Genomic DNA, 16,338 nt, shown 5'->3' on the forward strand with positions numbered 1-16,338 from the left:
GTGTAAAACGAGGTCGCATAAACATTCAGTTGGAGCTGGGTTAGGATTAATATAAACTTTGTTTATTAATTATCCATCCATCTATCCATTTTCTAGCACTTATCCGAGGTCGGGTCGCGGGGGCAGGAGCTTTAGCAGGGACGCCAAGACTTCCCTCTCCCCAGCCACTTCGTCCAGCTCTTCCGGGGGGATCCCGAGGCGTTCCTGGGCCAGGCGAAAGACGTAGTCTCTCCGGTCTTACTGTCGGATGTGCGGACCAAACTCTGACTCCGGTCGTACAGGGACCGAACAGCCCGTATCAGGGTGTTCGGTACTTCATACTCCCAAATCACCACCCACAGGACTCCCCAAGGGACACGGTCCAACGCCTTCTCCAAGTCCACAAAACACATGACCAGTTGTGCGAACTCCCATGCACCCTCGAGGACCCTGCCGAGGGTGTAGAGCTGGTCCACTGCTCCATGGCCAGGACGAAAACCCCACTGCTCCTCCTGGATCTGAGATTAGACTTCCCAACGGACCCTCCTCTCCAGCACCCCTGAATAGAATTTACCAGGGAGGCTGAGGAGGGTGATTCCCCTGTAGTTGGAACACACCCTCGGGTCCCCCTTCTTAACTTAAAAAATGTCTTTTTTAAATACCCAAGTACATTTTTCCTATGTGCAAAATTACCGTACTTTTTTGTGCTCCTCCCAGGTTGCAATATTCAGCGGTTGTATTGACAATGAATAAAGGTGTTGAGAAACAAAATGTACTGTATCTCATCACTACCATCTTGACAAGCTTCCGGTAGTTTTCTGTGGGTGCAATATGTTTTCAAGCACAAGGCTCAGACACTCCAAGTCAAGAGCTAGTGCTGACTTCCTGTGCAGGGATTTTCTTACAAATACCACTTACCCAAAAAGTCCTAGCCCACTTCACTTAATGGGTAAGTGGTACTTCCTTGTCTGATGAGGTCTCAAACAAAGCAATCGCCTTATTAAAGAAGCTACAGCAAATCACGCATCATAAGCACCATACATCCAGGCGTTTATGATCTGTACTGCTTATTATATATAGTTACATCCAAATTACAACATAAAAAGAAGCACTTCCTTCAACAAACAAGAGATTCTACGAAAGCATTCTGATTGCGATGGGCATTAGTAATCAGTATAGGTTCATTTGAAGATGTGTCCAAATGGAGACTTCAATACAATCTAAGATTTTGAAGGGATTAATTAATCATTGTCAACAAAATACAGCACTTAACGGGTTTTCAATCAGAGGAACCTGGCTCAGCTAGCTTGCTGAAGAACCCTTCAACATGAGATGTTATCTTTTTTTCCGAGGACTCTCTGCAGACTTCTCTGAAAGCTGCAATGGAGAGACAGTATTGATTGGCAATCATTAGGACTGAAGCCTTGTGAAACCAATCTACTGCAGCAAATGAGGGCATGTCTAAAGAAACATTTTTTGAGGCATACATTGTAGGTATTGATGAGGTTGAAAGCAGACAAACTGCCTGAGAAAAGGGTCCTAAACACTCTGGCCTTGTGGTACAGTACGTCCCTTTAGTTGGAAAATGAAATATACTTTGGAAAAAATGTCCTGTTAGGTAGCGAGAAGACAATGGTCTTAATAAAGCACAATCAAATGTAGGAATAGTTAATTAGTTAATTAGGTTTATATTGCACTAACTGGCCCCCTTACGAAGCCTCCATGTGAGGGATACTTACAGTACTCTATGCCAAGGATGACGTCTCGGAAGTATAACCTTGCCTGCTCCCCTGACAAAGGATTGTCTGTGGGGACTTCCATCACTGGCCTGCAAATGGAAAGCGCACACAATATTTCATAGACTTTGACATATCAGATGCACACTAACATGCTAATTAGAACTTGAAATTGATTGATGACGTCCAGAGAGTCCTCAGAAATCGAGTACCATAGTCAAAGTCAAACACCACGAATGTTGTATTTTTACTGCATGCCTTATTGCCCAATTTCAAATTAGTGTTTTTCGCCGAAGGTGATTTCCCACGAGTGTGTTGTTTGGGTAGACATGTTTAAAACGCCATTGATTGGCACACGGTGATAACATCCAGATCACAATTACAGGATATACTGTAGCTGATCTGTCTGTCCGTCTACAGTGCTTTTACATTTGGGATATTCTCTTCTTTGTTGATTTTTATACCTGTATGATCAAGGCCGAATATGGATCTGAGCAGGGCATCTCTGATTGTATGCAGTTTTTTGTTTTTTTTCGCTTACTCTGCTATCACATATATCCGTACTGGCCCACACGGGAGGAAAAATGTTTTGGTAGATGCCAGAGGGAGTCATTGATTTATTTTGATTGATTAAACTTTAGTGATCCCCATGATGACATTCATTTCACACTTTTAGGAGAGATGTTCAAGTGAGGGGGCTTCACGAAGTTGTCATGCCCGAGCCGTTGGCGTGGAGCGCCATGCCAAAGCTCGCTTTTATACCAAAATGTTATCACTAATGTATCAAAACAAGCACACATAAATACTGTACATAGGATGTCATTAAAATATAGAAGGTGTCATGAGCGGTGCCCTGCAGTCCTTTTTGGTGGAGCCTGGTGGCACTTTGCGCTCCTCTTGCCCTCTCTCTCTCTCTCTCTCTCTCTCTCTCTCTCCCTCCCTCTCTTCACAGTAATCAGCACCACCTCGGCCGCGAACCTGTCATCAATCAGCCCTCATCACCACCTGCATAAAAGCCTGCCTGATCCCGGAAACTCTCGCCAGAGTATTAACGCTCTCTTGCGGTACAACGGCTCTCAAGCGTCTCGTAAGCCACGCCACTTCTTGTGATTTTTCTGACCTCTGTGTTTCTCCTTCTCCTCAGTGCTCCCTTCGTGTCCCTCGCCGAGTTGACTCCTTCCACCACGCCGCCAAGCCAGCCGCCTGTCCTCGCCACTGCCTCCCACACGTTCCCTGCCTCAACAACCCGCCAGCATATCTCAAGGACCGTCTCCATTCCCCTTTGTTCAATAAACTTTTCATCACAACCTCTCAGCCTGCACCTGCTCTTGGGTTGCGTCTGAATAAACTTGTGACAAAAGGTGCACCTAATGTCTTCCACCGGTGACATTAGATGGTGATAACGCTCCTTTAAGCTAATTTAGCGCAGGGGCTTCAACAAGGAAGAGTGGCTTGTTCCAACTTGCTATCTGGTACAAGGCGAGGGGTAAAAGGGATACATATGCAGCTCTGCACATCTTGTTCGTGCGAGAACATTTCAATTTGTGCACCAAGGAGATCTGCCTTGATTTTGTGGATATGTTGGCATCAAAGGCAGAGACAAAATATTGCTGAATCACTGTTTTAACACAATATGTTTTCCCACTGTACTTGGCAGGTCATCACAGAATTATTGGGGAACACTGTCACAGTTTTTTTTTTTTTTTTAATGTGTTTTCCTTCCATTCATATGCTATAAAGTACTGACTTCTCTAAGGTGATGTAACAATTGATTACCTTGTCAGCCCAAACACACTGCCAATTAAATAGTCTGGCTACGTTAATCCAACTTTTAAAAAATCAAAAAACCGTTAGATTAAGGTGTTAAGGTAGCAACACCTGATGGGACACGCCGAAAGTCGCAACAACACACAACATGTATTTTAACGATCTTGAGCGCCAAGATCTAAAAGATCAAATAGCAAATCATATGTACTGTATGCATGCATGTCATTTATAACCACTTTCCCTTCCACTTATGTAACAACAACAATAGCTCATTTGATCACATTTTTAGCATTCTGGGGTTGCCAGCTCATGCATGCAGGATCTGACTTCTGCTGGTAATAAGCATGAACTTATTACAAATCCCTTTGAAGCCAGAAATGCCACAAAGACCTGCACAGTGTCGGCTCGGAGCCCTGGAGAAGAACACTAAAAAGGCTGAGGCTGGGGGCAGATGGATGGAGGGAATGAAGAAATGAGGAAGGGAAACCATGGGGATGAGCCTTCAAATACTAACAAAGGACACAATCTCCACTCACCCTTTACGCATCAGCTCGAATACTGTCAGAAAAAGAGAAGGGATAGCAAATATGAATGCCAAAAACAAAATAATTCATGCAAACATTACACTGAGTTTTGCTACTGATGCAGCCTCAGGGTAGCGAGCCAGCAGCAAATGTATTGCCTTGAATTACAGCATTGAATTATCTAAATGTGCCACATTAAGCATGTGAGGCGTTTGACGGTCCAACTGTGACCTGGCAGCGCTGACGAGGGCTTGTGTGCGCCCGGAGGGAAGCCACGGACAAACTGAATTAGTTACATGAACACTAGTTGCATGCATGGGATTAGTCTGGTAAAAAGCAGAGAAAGAAAGAAAATATGGTGTGCATACCCATGTGAAGGTTATCCTCTGAAGGATCATCCAGCACCTGTCACATGGACACGACAGTGAATAACAGCGTGAGACGAAACATAAATAGGTCGGTTTTTTTTAATCATTTACAAAGATTCTTTTTAGGGTCCATCTGTGCATAATGCATATGTGGACTCAGTCGTGACATAAAAATGAAGGATTCCTCCTGACAGCTGCAGAGTTGTTTTGACCCGCACTGTTTTAACTATTTGACCTTTTCCGCAGACGCTCATGAAAGCAGATTACAGTTCCGGAACAGACAGAAGAGGAGCTTTCATTTAAAAAATGTCATCCCCCGCAATGGGTCGCTTCACTCGAACTGATGGTCTGTTTAATAAACAGACGTCATCGCTGTACTGCGGTTCGTGTGAGGCAACTCGCCACAACATCCTGGTGGCAAAAGGAAAGATAAAGATCTGTCGACGCAATGCCTCGTTAAACACATCAGTCCATCTGTGAAGGCTTGCTGATAATCTAGTATCTTCAAGCAATAGTAAGCAACAATAATGGTGATGTGTACAATCTAATAATGCCTGTCATTGTGATTGATAATGCAAATTGACAAAATTGTGAAGTTGAGGTGGAACCGCCAAAGTCAATGCTCTTAATAACATTTTAAACTGTCGTAGACGTGTAAAATGATGTTGACTGCTAAAATACATTGAAATAAAACAAACAATATAGATTTGTTCATGGACATCATGATTTTTCTATTGGTAAAATTTCCATGCATTAGTGCTTTAAACAAATACTGTCAGTGATGTACGTTGTTTTGCTTCTTTTTAAAGAGCCAAAAGATACAAATAAGGTGAATAAGATATTTGCGAATGCAAAATGATTAAGATTTAGGGGTGGCAGAAGTAATTGATTCTTTAATGGATCGTGATGCAGCTGCAAATGATTCTGTAATACAGTTCAATGAATGATCATTAAAAAAAATAATCAATGCTAGCAGAAAAAGTGGGAAGCTAAAGTGGAACAGTTAATATAGCGCAAATAGTGTGAGATAATGACAAGACTTCACTGCAGCATATAATACTGTCCATGATAGCGGTTATTTATTCATAAGTAGTTATTTACATGATCGCAAAAGTCACTGTTGTTGTCACGCGCGTTCTTGCACAACTGTCAAGACGCAAACTCGTCTGCGAGCAGCGGAGCATGCGTATGGGCCGCAGTGACATAACATTTCTTTAATTGATGTGAGTGATGTGTCAAATGATTTTTGTGTGATTGAGACTAAGGCAAATATTTCCCACAATAAACGTCATTGCAAACACTGTTCTTTTATTTTTGAAAAATACACAATTGAAACACCAGTGTTTGCCGTTTGTAATGCTGAGAAACGTTGAGCCATTTTCTGAAAATGGTGACAGATTCCCAGCCATTGGTGGTTGTTGACTCATGTAGTGGATGACTAAGCTGCACTAAAAGGGTAACTAAAATTACAGGCATGTTAGAAAAAGTGAGATTTAAAAGAAAAAAAAGTTTTACTCTGTATGACTCAGCATGGATGATATTCCTTCTTCCATCTGCGACAAATGAACACATCACATTCATTGCTTTTAATCTGTTCTCCACTGTGTGCGTGGGCTCCAATATTCAAAACGAGAGAAGAGCAACTGGAACGCAATCGCATAGTCACTCAGAACTCAAGGAACAAATTGGATGAAATATGATTTGGCAAATGCATTCCCTTCCAAAAACATATTGGAAAAAGAGACAATTCCTTACATTTGCTGTACACCCAAAAAATTTAGGCTTCATCCAAAAAAATTAAAAAAAATAAATAAATAAATAAATAAATAAAAATGAGGCTGATTGGGAGAGCCTTCACTGTGAAGCAAGATAATGACCCAAAAGACTCAAACTCAAACGACAAAGGAATTCATCAGGGTAAAGAAGTGAATGGTTTTAGACTGTCCAAGTCAATCTCCAGAAAAATAGAATTAACATCTCCAGAGAACATAATTAACCTGTTAAAGAGAAGACTGAAGACGGGCGTACCCCCCTCCCCACCCCCCCCCAAAACAAACAACAATGGAAAAAGGCTGTGGTGCAAGCCTGAAAAGCATTACAAAAGTCAAACAAGTTTGGCGATGTCGATGGATTACAGGCCTTGATGCAGTTATTGCAAGCAAAGAATTTCCAACAAAATATTAAGCCTTACTTTAGTCTATTGAGCGAATCGATTCCATTACTTTTTCTCACCTAAAAATGCAGTCTTTTATTTTATAAGCTGTGTATCTGATGCAGATTTGAATCTAGCACACAAAAAGCTCAGATGTTTTACCTCATATTCACCTTTTTATACAAAACTATTATTTGTAGTGTTTATTCTAGTGTTTATTATTCCTAAACGTCTTCCTCCTTGGAAACTGTGGGTAAGAAAAGTTTGTTGAGAATAGAATCAACGTCTTTTAGCGATTAAAACTAAGTATGAATCCCCCATATACATTCATCATAAAAGTCCAGTCAAATATCGCATTACTCTTTGCTTTCAGGACAGTTTAGTCACCTATTTAGCTATTTACACTATCGGTACATAAAGCATTATATACAGTAGGTGACATAATAAAACAATAGAAGACAAACTGCAAACGATTATCTTGTCACATTCCAGTTTAGTTTTCTTTTTTGATTATCTCTTCTATTGAGCCCGAGCCAGCTCCCACTGTCCGCCAGTCAGCCTTATTATGTTCCTAGTTGGTTTGGTTTCATTGTCTTTCAGTTCCCTTGGTGATCATCGGTGGGCCGAGCCGGCTGAGGCGCACCTGCAAGCTATTGCAAATTGGAGAGTTGAAAATCCAGCAGCAGCAGAAAGGAGTTGCTATAGACCATTGCTTCTGCCATTGCCCTTTTTGTACTTCCTACGTCCTCGGTTCAGTGGTACATCCGTCCTGTGTTATTTTTACGCGACTCCAATTTTTTGCCGTTGTAGTTTGCTTATTTCCTTGTTTAGGATTTATTGTTTGTTAGACCATTCCCTTCCACCAGCGTGCCCTTGGTTTATTATTGCTAGGAGTAACTCGCCTCACGGCGTACCTTTTTCGTCATTGCTTTTGGTTGTACTTTTGTATCCATGTTTATCGTGTGTCTTTTGTTTATTAAAACACTACATTTATTCTTACTCCAGCTTGTTGCCTGCCTCTGGATCCCTTTCCATTTACACAAACACTCTTGGCAAGCTTCAATTCCACCCAACTGACCTCGTCTGTATGATGAGTGTATTTAGTTCTCCTGTTTTCCTATGCTGTCAAAATACCGCTGTTGATGTCCTCTCTAGTAGAAGGTTTTCCTTTGAGTGATTTCTTTCTTAGTGTGTGAAAAATGGTTGAAAACCATGCCCAATCAAGATAAAATGATCAATGTGATTCCCTCACTAATGTCCAACTAATCCACTGGTTGAAACCAGAATGCAAAATGTTTAGTTTTTATGTCGACCAGAAAAAACAGGTGATCAACTCACCTCCACTAGTTTAACAATGTTGACATGATCAAGTTTTTTGAGGATGGCAATCTCTTGGTAGACTCTTTCCAGTGGTCCCAAGAATTTGGACTGCTCTCCTTGGACTGCTTTGGGTCCTCTTGGGGGTGGACGACCTGCAGAATCCAAACGGGTATGCACGCACACACACACACACACACATTTCGAAATTAATCAAACCTGATCTAGCCACTATTTGGCACATTGGCTCTCTCTTCATGTAATAAAAATTATTGCAATGCCTTCATTAAAACACACACACACACACACAGTCCAGCATGGCCAAAACGGTCCAGTTCAAGTAGGCCCTTATCAAAAGCCAGTCTGTGGCAATTCGGTACCAATGTGCCCCAAAACAGATTTACAAAGAGGTTTTTTCTTTTCTTTCCCCCAGTTATTTGTACAAGAAATTATTGAAATGAAAGTGAAAGCAACAGTTATCTTGATGTTTTTGCAATATAAGTTAAAACTTGACCTATTGTGTGTTGTGGGGGGGGGGCATGTCACAAAAAGGGTTGAGTACCTCTGAGTTATACAGTACAACGTGTACTTCAGTACAAAATAGAATATTCCATGACTTACGTGGGAAACCACACTGCTTCATTAACTTCTTCTTGGATACCACTTTCATGGCCTGCAAAGCAGAAAGTCATTTTTGTCCAGTTATCTAAAAATTTAGAGCAGCTAAAACAAAACATCAATGAAGAATCTATTATTTATTGGGTAAAACAGAAATGTATTGGCAGCAATGTGTGTGTGTGTGCCAACTCACAGCATTAAAGTTACTAAAAGTAAGCGCATAACATTTTGATTGAATACTTTGACTATGCTACACCTAAAATAACCCATTACATTAACACCTCTAGCTATGATGTATGAAACAAAGCTACTGCTGACAGAAACATTAACTGGGAAAATTTATTTCAGAAGTGGCGAGACCACATTTGAAAGATTTTGACCTAGTGTTGAGAAAGTTTGCCTCACAGTTCCGGCTTTCAGGGTTCAAGTTTCAGCTCCGTGCTAGTGAATTTTTCTACAGGTACTCACTCCACCTTCCTCCCATTCCAAATACATGCATGCTAAGATAATTGAAAACTCTAAATTGCCCATCAGTGTAAATGTGAGTGTGAATAGTCGTTTGTCTCCATGTGCCCTGTGAATGGTTGGCAAGCAGTCCAGTGTTTCGCCTGATTTTTGCTCAAAGTCAGCGGGTATAGACTTGAATTCAACACTGATTTACAGAAAAATGGAAGGATGGCTAAACGGATTACATACTGGCCATGTATATTGTCTGTGGAGGCAAAACTCCAAAAAGGTGTATGTTCCAAAAATTTGTACAATAAGGAATCTCAACTATGCTGCAAATGTTCCACAAAATCTTGGAGGGTTAACAGTGAAAATGTTTGGCAACATGCATGTCGCATAAGAGCTAAGTGATCACAGAAAGGATCACATGAGATTTACAGTAACTCGGCATTGTTTTGTTTTTGTGTGTGCATGCGCGCGTGCTGTGATGACTATCTAGCCTGATATGGATCAGGTTTGCATGCGCCTGGCAGCTAAGACCAATATGAGCAGTACAATTAATCCAAATTATTAAATAATTGCATCCACAAATTAATTTGAACAAACAGATGCTAGCCAACTGGAAATTGCGTGAAGCCAAAAATGCTTTTATTGCCTTTAACTGGCACTCGCTTTTTTCTGCCGATGGAAAGGAAAGCCGGACTCGCTCTTGGCCGAGAAGTACTGGATATAGGGTGGAGTATAAAGTCGCTCATTTATTTGAGATAGGACCAGCTCTTTGACAAGAAGTAATATTCAACACCAAAACAAATTCCATTCAGGAATCCCAGTAAATACTATTCTTTGATTCTTAATCAAGAAATTAGTGTTTTTTTCAGTTTTTTGTAAAACAAATTGCAAAATATCTGAATAACAACAATTGCATAAGAACATTTTAGCATTGTACATATTTTACTTTCTACATACTGGCATATTAACAAAACAATCAAAGAAACAACATTTTCAGGGTAAAATAGGGCAGCTGTGGGATCAACCTGACATTGGGTGGCGGTGTAATACATTTGTTACACATTGTAAATCCCTCCTCAGCAGTTACTGATGAAATTAGTAGCAGCGATGTTACTGATACGCTTTCCATTTTGATCCACCAGAGCACATTGGTCTGCGCCCGTGCCATCGTGTATGCGTGTAAACATGATTAAATCAGTAAACGTGTGGCACAAGAAGCCGAGATAAAAGCTTCCATGAAACAAATCTCAAATGACCAGGAAACAGAATCAACAATCTACGCGTGTCATTACTCATCTGCGCCACTCTTGATTCCCGTCACTGTCATTTAGGATTATATTCAGATGTCACTGGAGACAAGCTGCAATAACCCCCAATTTTCCCAGGAGGCCACAATTTCTGTCACACTCAACAATCGGTGTCACCAGAGAATGCTTCGAAACGTAAGAATGTAGACGCATTCAAAACATGTACTCCTCCTTACGAATCTTAAGAATGAAACCGGATGCTTCTGCAAACATCTCTTAGGCGCGACAGCACTGGTGTCAAACTGGTGGCCCGGGGGGCCAGATCCGGCCCGCCACATCATTTTATGTGGCCCGCGAAAGCAATTCAAAATTGCTCGTGTTCTGGTGTAATATCGCTGAGATATTTGCAAGCGGCGGCACGGTGGACGACTGGTTAGAGCGTCAGCCTCACAGTTCTGAGGACCCGGGTTCAATCCCCGGCCCCGCCTGTGTGGACTTTGCATGTTCTCCCCGTGCCTGCGTGGGTTTTCTCCGGGCACTCCGGTTTCCTCCCACATCCCAAAAACATGCATGAATTGGAGACTCTAAATTGCCCGCAGGCATGACTGTGAGTGCGAATGGTTGTTTGTTTCTATGTGCCCTGTGATTGGCTGGCAACCAGTTCAGGGTGTACCCCGCCTCCTGCCCGATGACAGCTGGGATAGGCTCCAGCACGCCCGCGACCCGCGTGAGGAGAAGCGGCTCAGAAAATGGATGGATGGATGGATATTTGCAAACAATTTTTTGTTACCAATCCCATTTTGAAAAGAAGTGTAATAGTCGAAAAACGTGTTTTTATAGGCTTCTGATTTCAAAACTGGTCATTCATCAATCTGTTGTGTATACTGTATGTAATTACAATATATGAGGTAATCTTTCATTTATATGGGTTCATAATTGTAGCGGCCCTCAGAGGGAAGTCATAACTACGATGTGGCCCGTGACAAAAATGAGTTTGACACCCCTGCTCTACAGTATTACAGTACATCCTTGGATGATCTAATACTGCAACATTTGTACTGGAAACCATGTTCATGATGTTCTTCTGCATCTGGCCAGCTTAGACTCATGTAGGTAGCTTTGATGGTGGGCGTAAAAAGCACAAAACGGAGAGTGCGGTAGCCAATGTGTCTCACTTTTTTGACATGAAGGAAGGAAGGAAAACCTAGAAGAATATATTTTTAAACTATTGGAGAGGAAACATGCTAAACTTAATATATGGAATAACTGTAGTTGAGAAATAAAATCAGAAGGGGCTACAAAGTACTGCAATTCACATTCTCAACCACAGACAATTCAGCGCATGGGTCACAAACCTTTTTGCAAAACAGCTACTTAGTGGGTACTGATTAAGGCAAAAAAGCTACCAGTTTGATACACGGCACTTTTGGAGTGGCCTCGTCAAAGTCTGGACTTGAATTCGATTGAAATGCTGTTGCATGACCTTAAAATGATTCAATCTCGAAAACCCTCCAATCTTTGTGAATGAAAACAATTCTGCGAGGAAGAGTAGGCCAAAATATCTCCACAGAGATGTGAAAGATTCATTGCCAGAAAATGCTTGATTTCAGTTGTTGCTGCCGAGTGGTGCCGTTCATTTTTCCACACATGGCCAGGAAGATTCGAATAAAAAAATGTTCCCCCCTTAATAAATAATATCACCATTTAAAAACTGTTTACATGGGTTAATTTTGTCTGATATTTCTATTTTTTTGCCTTAACACTACGTCGATAATGAAAGCGTGGATGCATTGGAAGTGGCACTTGTTGTTTGCAACGGAACTAGAGAAAATCAAAGAGGCAGAAAGCTACTGAGGTGGAAGACGGGGGGGGGGGGGGGGGGGGGGAAATCAATGGCAAAGAGGACATTTATGGAGCGCTTCCTGTCTACACAACAGAGCCACAGGGGCTCGTGATTGTAGCTCGTCTTTGGTGGAAAAAAAGCGGTTCAATAATTTTGCGTACTTACATAATGTTTGTCGTCATCCTCATTGTATGCAAGTTTGACCACACCATAGGAACCCTGCAAAATAAAAGTAAAAAGGGTTCGAAGGTGGATGAGAATCTTACATTTTAAAACCCCAGTTTGTCGTTCATTAATAGCACAAACAAATTATCCATCTGAGACGACGGGTGCACTGAATCCATTCAAAAACATTTTGGGCCTGTACACCTTCCCACACACTCTGCTTCAGGATCTCTGCTTACCACTTCTGGTTGGGTAGTGTGCTTGGAGCATTTCTGGCACCTTGCTGCTTTTAAAGTAAACCAAGCATGTGGAAGACAGGTTGCACGGTTTGTGTGTAATATTATTTGTGCATTAGTCCTTCCAATTGTCCAAAGTGCATACCACAATCTAAAATCTCTAAACATCAAGCTGAGCATTCTCTACTATAGTCCATTTCTTTTCACATTCATGACAGAAAGATGTTCATCCTTTTATCAAATATCTAATCATAAGATTAAATGCGTACACCTGGATTTATAGGTCTTACCAAAGTTCTATCAACAAGACTGCCTTTGCAAAGATAGGAGTTTCTAATGCTTTGTTCCTCATAGCAAACACACCTAAAATTGTATAACCAAAAGTTACACCACAGTAGAAAAAAACATATTTTATTAGATATGTAGTTGATTATGCAGTTGTACGACCTGCGACTATTATTTCAAGCACGACAAGCCTAAATATTCAGATCTATTAAGACAAAATCTGCAATAAACATTCATACTTGCCTGTGCTTGCCCCACAAACAAAGGGCTCTGCGTTTTACTAGTACAGCACAAGTGTTTTTTGAGTAAACAGTCACACTAGTTGAATTACCCATCAGAGAATAAATCTAGCTTTTTCCCCATTGTATATAGTGCACATGTGCTGTGAAAACTACATAAATTCAGAGTAAAACAGAGGGAAGTGGCATAAACCAGCCGAAAAACTCACCTTTCCAATTTCACTCTTCAACTTATACTGGTTCAACTGGATACAATCCTGGGAAGGGTAGAAAAGAGGAGAGGAAAGTAGGAGAGAAGGAAACTGAATCATCAATCATTCTTGACACATTGGCCAAGAAAAAAAAAAAAAGTGTGTGTGTGTCCAAAGTTGATTTCTGATGGTGCAGTCAGTACTTTGTGTTTACTCTCTGCAAGTACATTAGAGTGCTACTGCTTAGAAAGGCTGCTTTGCAGTTCCATAGCAACCAACGCCACTACAAATCAGTGTCAGCCAGCCAGTAGAGGAGAGCAAACCACAGCACAGTCAGAGGCTTTGGATGGCGTAGGGACACACACGCACATGCGCGCACACACTAAAGTTGGTGAGTACTTAAATAGTAGGATCAAGAGATGGATTCATAGTGAAAATGGATGGAAAACATCTCTGATGAGAGTTGGTAGGTGATGTTGGCTTGAGCCAGAACAGTGCCTGAGGCTTGTGTTTCCAGGCTGAGAGTGGAGGAAGAATATTTTGTTGATGGTGCAAAACAGACGAGAATAGCATGACAAAAAAATACAGTAGCAGCTCATGTTGCAAGGCCACCAGGCCAAGTGTTTTAGAAAAAAATATATTATGCAGCAGGTTATATAATGTGCTGCTTGCTGGGCTAACAATAAAAAAATAAAAAAAATAAAAAAAAAATCATCACAGCTGGGACTAGGATTTTGTGTTGGAGGTTGCTGACTGGTGTGATGGTGTGAGGCAGTGTGGGCAGGGTTGAGAACAAGCGTCTGAAAGGAGATTCGTCTGGTCAAGTACATTCAACTTGGAACGGATTGCTTTAATTCAAAGGCAACTCCGCATTAGGGGCAGATGTTTTTTTTGTTGTTTTTTTTTAAATAACTGTATTTTCTAAAACAAATCACTGTTGTCATCATGGTGGTTTTGTTTAATGTCTTATTATAGAAGCCAATCAAATTGCTGATAAGGAATAAATCATTGACTGTAAATCACATAGACTAGGAAAATAAAAATGTCGAATTTCAAAGTTTAATTTGTGCTTGTCGAATGATAGATATTTCATTTGGAATACAAATTGAAATAATAAAAAAAATAAAAAATAAACAAGAGGGGAGATTAGTGTAATTCTCCCACGAATACCTCTACCTAAGTGCTTACCCCACAATTTTTAGACAGACAGCACTGCTTTGATTGGTTAGTGGAAGATAAACAGGAAAAAATAGGGCAGTGGCTAAAGGAGGCAGAGACAAAAACTCAAAAACAAAGGATAAGTAGGAGGGACTGTGTGGCACCCACTCGGCTCACATTTTGCTAATGTCCATGGGAGTGAGTGAATTTGACCATCAATCGTGGGATTGGGCAGGAGCGGGAGCAGGAACTCTGAAAACAAAGTCACCGGGAATAAACGGGAGTGGAAACCATGATGGCGGGAGTTGAAAACATGACGGAGTGAAACCATGATGCAGTGATCAAATTGATATTTGAGCATTTCGGCATTAGAGGCTGGAGAATGGGGTGAGCATGCTGTGACAACGCGAGGGATTGCGTGATTTCTGAAGACGAAAAACATGGCAGCGCCCGTGCATAGACTTGGAAAAGCAGCAAAATTTCTCTTTTTCCTTTTTCAGCAGCGGCTGGTTGCTTTGTTCTTTTCCCTTTTCCTTCGCCAGCTACCCTAGCAGCGATAACTCGGAAAGAGCTACATCAACGCCAACTCGTCTGTCATGGAGGACCTGAGCCCTCGCGTCAAGCTGCCGCTGAAGAGGAAAAAAAAGCTGATTCTTCAACTTCATTCGAGGATTTACTCGATTCGACAGACACACAGACTAGTGTCCTCCTCTCAATCGACAAGAAATTGTCAATTACAGTTGACTTGCGTCGTCAAGAGATCGCCAAACTCAGAAAGAGCTCGGAGTTCACGCAACAACAGGTCAGAGAACTAAGATTAGATAATACTCCGATCAAACATGATGTCAACGTCAGCGGAACTACAGATTTCACATGCTCTTTACACACTTGTTAAACTTGTCAGCCAATTCTACAATTATGATGGGAGGTGATTCTAACCTTACGCTAAATCCCATAATAGATCGCTCAAATCTCAAAAATAGCAATCATTTACAATGCCCCAATATACTAGAGCAGTATATGGACAACTTTGGTCTTGTTATATTTTTTTCTTTCAAACAATTCGGAAGCTCAAAGAATTACCTCCAAAATACATCCAATCATCAGCGACCATGGACCAATTTCTCTCAATCTAAAAAGTCAAGTTTGGGACCCCCACCAACATGGACGCTTCAACACGTCCCTATTGAAGGACCCGGAGTTTGATTCTTTCGTAAGGAAGGACTGGGACGAGTTTTTCCAACTCAACGACTCCCGAACCATATCCCCATCTCTGCTGTGGGAAACCGGCAAAGCTGTATTGAGAGGTCGAATCATATCATACTCAAGTACAATAATAAATCAGGAAAATTCCTTGCGAACCAACTTCAGCGCAATAAAGAAAAGTCATTAATTACAGCCATTAAAAATGTAAACAGCAAGTGTACACAGTCTCCGCTAGAAATAAATGAAATATTTTACAAGGTACTCCCGTTGATAATCTACTATGACCAGACAGGCTTCATTAAAGGTAGAAGTGCCACAAATAATGTCAGACATCTGTTAAATTTAATAAGCATGTAACAGCGTAAAAATCTAAATGCAATCATCAAAATCTAAATGCAATCATCATGTCACGCAGAGACAGCTTTCGATAAAGTTAACTGGGCTTTCCTGTTTGCAGTACTTCGCAAATTTGGCTTTGGAGATTCATTTATACATTGGATAGCAACATTATACAATTAGCCGAAAGCGACAGTCACCACAATTAGTTTTACTTCACAAAGTTTTACTTTACAAAGAGGAAGTAGACAAGGCTGTCCACTCTCACAATGCTATTTGCAATATTCAACGAACCTATTGCTGCCGCTATACGTCAGAATGCTAATATTAAAAAGGTATCTGCTTGGCGGTCTTCAATCTCAAAACATTTTCCCAAATATCAGATTACTCTATCAACTGGACAAAATCAACAATACTCCCAATAACAGCAAACTCATGGACTCCTGCAGATCAAATCCCAGATAGCCCTATTCCTATAGGAAACATTAAGTATTTGGGTATTAATATTTCACCAA

The 16,338-nt window shown here is 41.1% G+C and overlaps 1 protein-coding gene across 3 annotated transcripts in view; it reads right to left on the reverse strand.

Moving 5' to 3' along the window:
- The window catches only part of camkk1a (calcium/calmodulin-dependent protein kinase kinase 1, alpha a), a 60,477-nt gene that overhangs the window by 17,769 nt on the left and 26,370 nt on the right, over positions 1-16,338 (reverse strand). For all 3 annotated transcript variants that reach the window (XM_061752136.1, XM_061752138.1, XM_061752137.1), the window contains exons 3-9: positions 13,142-13,189; positions 12,173-12,226; positions 8,465-8,516; positions 7,865-7,998; positions 4,375-4,411; positions 4,019-4,040; positions 1,719-1,807 (exon numbers count right to left, since the gene is read on the reverse strand). In XM_061752136.1, coding sequence (XP_061608120.1) covers positions 1,719-1,807; positions 4,019-4,040; positions 4,375-4,411; positions 7,865-7,998; positions 8,465-8,516; positions 12,173-12,226; positions 13,142-13,189 — 436 coding nt within the window. The remainder of the gene's footprint in view (positions 1-1,718; positions 1,808-4,018; positions 4,041-4,374; positions 4,412-7,864; positions 7,999-8,464; positions 8,517-12,172; positions 12,227-13,141; positions 13,190-16,338) is intronic.

This window comes from Phyllopteryx taeniolatus, chromosome 17 (genome assembly GCF_024500385.1).
Source record: "Phyllopteryx taeniolatus isolate TA_2022b chromosome 17, UOR_Ptae_1.2, whole genome shotgun sequence".
NCBI classification, from domain to species: Eukaryota; Metazoa; Chordata; class Actinopteri; order Syngnathiformes; family Syngnathidae; genus Phyllopteryx; species Phyllopteryx taeniolatus.